General features: G+C 49.8%; 1 protein-coding gene across 1 annotated transcript; it reads left to right on the top strand.

The window, feature by feature from the left end:
* Positions 1-1,694: 1,694 nt before the first annotated feature.
* On the top strand, positions 1,695-5,217 carry CD3D (CD3 delta subunit of T-cell receptor complex; the record flags this gene model as incomplete). The annotated part of the gene is made up of 5 exons (XM_080708855.1): positions 1,695-1,749; positions 3,820-4,038; positions 4,461-4,592; positions 4,912-4,955; positions 5,152-5,217. The coding sequence occupies 5 exons, from the start codon at positions 1,695-1,697 to the stop codon at positions 5,215-5,217; spliced, it is 516 nt and encodes a 171-aa protein (XP_080564981.1).
* Positions 5,218-5,589: the final 372 nt, after the last annotated feature.

Raw genomic sequence — 5,589 nt, forward strand, 5'->3', positions numbered from 1 at the left:
GTTCATCTCTGTCCTTCCTCAGCAGTGTGGAGGAGCCCTTAGCTGCTAGCCAGCCTGAGCAACAGCTAGCCTGGCTCCGCCCTGCACTCTGCAGAGCTGAGCCTTCACCCTCCTAGCGTGGTATGTGGGTGGGCAGCTGGGCCTCTGCAAGGCTGCAGGTGCTGCTGTTTCTAGCTTTTCCGTTGTAGAGTGCAGGGTGGAGGTGGTGGGGAGGGAGTGGAAGAGAGTGTTGGTTTCCGCCGGGGACGTGGCTTGCCCTGAGAACCACTTCAGATGCTGGGCTGGGGTGGGGGTGGGGGTTCCTGAGCTCCTTTCTTCATGGGATAGATGAACATCCCTGCTTCTGGTGGTTGCTAAGACTGCAGTCAACTGTGACTTGATGCTAGAACTGATTAATTTAGGCAGGGTTCTCGGGTGCTCAGGGCTGGAGCCTCCAGTAGAAAACCCTTCTGTTCAGGATTCATTCTGGGATTTTGTCACTGTCCTTTTGAGATGATCAAAGTGATGTCTGCTGAAGGAAGTTTACAGGACCATTCCTGTAAAGACAGTCAGCGTGTTTCCAGATATCGAGTCAGGACTCAGTTTACCAGGTGTAAGGCCACTGTCTCCCTCAGTTAGTCACTCAGAGTCAAGACAAACGCACAGAGCTCCCGCTATGCATCTGTCACCAGATCCCAGCAGTGAACAAGAGGGACACCGCTCTGTCCTCAGGTAACTGACAGCCCCCTGCAGAAGGTTCAGATCCCCACATCCACAAGGACAGAGTCCATGGTCTCCCAGGGAAGGCTCAATTGGGCCACTGAGTCCCCAACACTGAGTTATTTTTATTTTTATTTTTTGGTGGTACTGGGTTCCTGGAAGCCCGTCTATCTCCGGGCTACACTCCCAGACCTATTTTTTATTTTTGGAAACAGGGTCTCCTAAGCCAGCGCGGCTGGCTTTGAACCTGCGCGATCCTCCTGTTTCTGCCTCCCAAGCGCGGGGATTACAAGCGTGAGCCACCACTGAGTTATTAATAACTACCTTTTCCCGAGCACATTTGATATGGCAGGCACCATGCATATGCTTTTTTTTCTCTTAAGATCTTAATCATACTGAGGAAATCAGGATCTGAAGAATTTCATGCCTGGCTCCATGGGTGCCAAATGTTGGAGCCAGGATTCAAATCTCTGGCTGGGGGTTGTGCAAAGTCCAATTTCCACTGGCTAGGAGCTGCTCAATCTGGTTCCCAGTTTGTCCAGTGAAGGGTCCTGAGGAAGACCAGGGACAGGAGGAGCCCAGCTGGCGCAGCTTGTGCAGAATTCATGTGGGGTCTTGAGAGGTGGCCATTTTAGGTGGTAAGTAAATATAGTTATGTCATCGACAGGGTCTCCATAATTCTTGGTCTTTATCTACGACACAGGAAAGATCATCCTAAATCTCCTTTCACTTTCTAGAAGTCCAGGCAAAGTTCTCTACATTCTGTGCTCTGACTTTTACCCCAGCCCCAAGCCCCCTGTTCAGAGAAAGAGCAAAACCTGGCCCCACTCTTGCCCTGCCTCGCTTCCATTTTCAAAGGCGAGAGCAGAGAGGCAGACTTCTTCCTCCCCCGCTCTTTGCTTTTTCCGGGTCCCTCAATCATTCGAGGGAGGTAGCTCTCACTCTGGCAGATGGTTTCCTGACCTGGCTGTCTACCGTATGAATTCTGCCGGAAGATGGAACATAGTGGGTTTCTGGCTGGTCTGATTCTGGCTGCCCTTCTCCCTCAAGGTAAATAAGGCTTCTCTAGGAGGGAGGAGGAAAGAAGGGACATGGCTCTGGGGAGCGAGGGCCACTGGTAGGCACTTCTCAGTTCTGCAGGTTCCTAAGGTGTCAGGAGGAACCCAGAGGACATCACTTGGCTCTGACTTATCCCGCCAGGGTGCATGTTGTCCCTGGGTGTCTCTTGGAGGCCTTTGAGCACAGTAGGCCTACCAAGATTTGTAACAAATGATTCAGCGTGTGTGTGCCCAAGCCTCAGGCTGGTCATGAGAGCAGAGCCACACATGCTCCTTCCAAGGCAGATAGCCTCTGGGATCAGGAATCCTACTCATTTGGCTGTCGTTATGTGCCTGTGGGAGTCCTGGCCCAGGACTGAAGGGGATGCCTAAAAAGATACGTTAATTTTAGATTGAGTGAGAGGAAGGGAAGACTGGCATGGGGTTACTGCATAGGCAGCAGGATGCCAATTCATTCCACCCACTTTGCCTATTTGGTTTTTTTTTTTTTCTGTCTTTTTTTGTGTGTGTGTGGATCTGGGAATGGAACCCCGGGGCATTCGACCTCAGCCCTATTTCTTGATTCTTTATTTTAAGTTGTGAGCCGCAATCCTCTGGTCTCAGCCTCCCAAATGCTGGGATTACAAGCATGCACCACCACGCCTGGCCTCCTTTTTTTTTTTTTTTTTTTGGTACTAGAAATTGAATTGCACCCCCAGACCATTTTATATTTATTTATTTATTTATTTATTTATTTATTTTATTTTATTTTGCGCTACTGGAGATGGAACCTAGGGGCTCTACCTCCGAGCTACACCCCCAGCCCTATTTTTTATTCTTTATTCTGAAATAGGGTCTCACTGAGTTTTGCAAAGGGCCTCACTGATTAGATGAGGATGTCCATGAACCTGGATCTTCCTGTCTCAGCCTCTCAAATGCTGGGATTACAAGCATGCGCTCCACACCTGGCTTATTTTTTATTTTGAAACAAGATCTCACTAAGTTGTAAAGAGCCTCGCTAAGTTGCTGAGGCTGGCCACAAACCTTCAATCCTCCTGTCTGAGCCTCCCACGTACTGGGATTACAGGTGTGTACTACCACACTTGGCTAATTTTTTTTCCTGTCCCTCTCCTCATAAGCAAGTGTGGAATAGCTGAAAGTCTTTATAATTTGCCTTAGTTTATCTGGACCTCTGGGCTGGTTGTTGATACCAGCTCCTCTCTACTGCAGCCATCATTGGCCCGGGGAAGCCTTTAGTAGTAAGCTTTCCATTCCATTGGTAGACACTGGGGCCAGGGAAACAAGGAGGGAGAAGGAATCTTGAAGTGGGAATGCTGTAGTTGGCTGGGAAGTAGAAATAGAAGCCTTCTTGTAGAAAGAATACAGACATCTCCAAGCTAGGAACATTCTTCTGCCTTTCCACGTCTCTTGGGGGCTTTAACAGTCTGTGTTCTCCTCCTACTTTTTTTTTTCTTCTAGTGCTGGGGAATCAGCCGGGCGTGGTGGCGCACGCTTGTAATCCCTGCCCTTGGGAGGCTGAGACAGGAGGATCGCACAGGTTCGAAGCCAGCCTCAGCTACTTAGTGAGGCTCTCAGCAACTTAGTGAGACCCTGTTTCCAAATAAAATAGAAAATAGGTCTGGGAGTATAGCCCGGAGGTAGAAAGCCTCTGGGTTCCACCCCCAGTACCACCACCAAAAAAAAAAAAAAAAAAAAGAAAGAAAGATAGTGCTGGGGAATCAAACCCAGAGCCTTATGCTAGGCAAGTGCTCTGCCCCAGCTCTCCCCTCCTACTTCTAACCAGTAGTATAAACTCATTTCTAGGAAAGTCCTTGGATCAACCCAGCTTCATGGCAGGTGTTTTTCCCCCAATCCCTTAGAACCTGTCCTCTGCTTGGACGGCAGCCTCAGTCCTTTCTGGCCCCTGCAGTTTATGGGGCAACCTCCTGAAACTTTTCTCTTGTCATTTCTGGCCCTATCTCTAGAAACCATAAACATTCTAGACAATCAGATCCTCAGCGGAGCAAGAGTCTGGTGCAGACCAAACAGCTGTCTCTGATTATGGTTGTTTTCTTTCCCTTAGTGAGCCCTTTCCGGGTGTCTGTGGAGGAAATGGAGGACAAAGTGTTTTTGAGTTGCGATACCAGTATCATATGGCTAGAGGGGACAGTGGGAACACAGTTAGCAGAAAGTCAACTTCTGGACTTGGGAAGACGCATCTTGGATCCACGAGGAATGTATATGTGTAACAAAACGGGTGGCGATGATAAGAAAACATCTACTATGCAAATATATTATCGAAGTACGTGCCCCGGGACCCATGGTCTGGAATGGTGGGATGTGAGAGCTTTTTGGCTAGGAGGGGGTTCTTTAAACAAACTGAGGTCACTCTTGTAATGGTATGAGCCTAATCTTGTAATGGTAGAAGCTCCAGAGTGGGAGAGAGAGCTTCATTAAGTAAGGCAGAGCAGTTTGGTGGGAAGAGGGGTTTAACCCCACTGCTTAGTTTGAGATTCAACCAAGATAGGATTGCTTCTTGGCTCTCTAGGAGTTCCTTGGGATGAGGGTAGAGGTGGGTGTAGCTAGGGCATCAGCAGGTCTTCCTCCTGTATCTTATTGAAGCTGAGTCTTGGCGTGAGAGACCCCAGGGCTGCCTTAGGAGGCAGAGATGGCTCCCGATCATGGAAGTTACCTACCCATCTACTCTCCTCCTTGTCCCCACAGTGTGCCAGAACTGTGTGGAGCTGGACTCAGGAACCCTGGCTGGTATCATCATCATGGACATCATTGCCACTCTGCTCCTTGCTTTGGGAGTCTACTGCTTTGCAGGACACGAGACTGGAAGGCTTTCTATGGGTTAGTGGAAGATGTGTGTGTGTGTGCGCGTGCGTGCGTGTGTGTGCGTGCATGTGCGTGTGTGTGTGTGTGTGTGTGTGTGTGTGTGTATTAATACAGCCACGGAGGAATGGGGCTGGTGGTAGTAACTCTTGGGAGGTCCTGGGATTCCTACTCCTACTCCTACCTGGGACTCCTACTACTTTTCCTAGTGTTGAAAGAACTTGTGTGCCACATTGCTCATGCAACTTCTCAGGGTGTGGGAAGGTGTGACAACAGCAGCCCCTCTGGAGTGTCCCATCTTCCCTGGTCCCTAATGGCTCTCTCTCCCTGGTTCTAGCTGCAGACACTCAAGCTCTGCTGAGGAATGACCAGCTCTATCAGGTGAGCCCTGAGGGGAGGGAGGCAAGTTGGGAGGAGAAATGAGCACCTGGAGGGGGTGACACTGTGTGGTCAGAATCTATAGAGGGTCCTAGAAAGGGACTTGATTGATGGCAGCGTCTGGAGAGTCCAGGGACCTGCTGGGGCTCTCCCAGGAGAGTTCTGGCCTTGCCTCACTGTCCCCCTTCTCTTCTCGTAGCCTCTCCGAGATCACAGTGATGATCAGTACAGCCGCCTTGGAAGAAACTGGCCTCAGAGCAAGTGACCCTGAGACTGTGGCTTCTAAAGCATCCTTATCAACTGTGCTTCCCCTCCTTGCTCAGAATAAAGATGACTCTTTGACTCTATGGGTACTGGCACTTGTTAAGGCTCTTGGCAGAGGATGGGAGTTGTCCTGATGTGCCTGGGACCTTCCTTCTTGCCCCGGGCCTATCTGTGTCTGTATCATTCAGCTTTTTCATCACTGTGACCAAAATATCCAACAAGCAGAACTTAGAGGAGGAAAGGTTTATTTGTTCTGGTTTCAGAGGTTCAGTTTGTGGTTGGGCTGGCTCCAAGGTAGAACATCATGGTGGCAGGATGTAGCAGAGGATGGCTGGCAGAGGAAGGAGAGCTGAAGAAGGGGTCCTGGGACAGT

The sequence above is a fragment of the Muscardinus avellanarius genome (genome assembly GCF_963383645.1).
Source record: "Muscardinus avellanarius genome assembly, chromosome: 1".
NCBI classification, from domain to species: Eukaryota; Metazoa; Chordata; class Mammalia; order Rodentia; family Gliridae; genus Muscardinus; species Muscardinus avellanarius.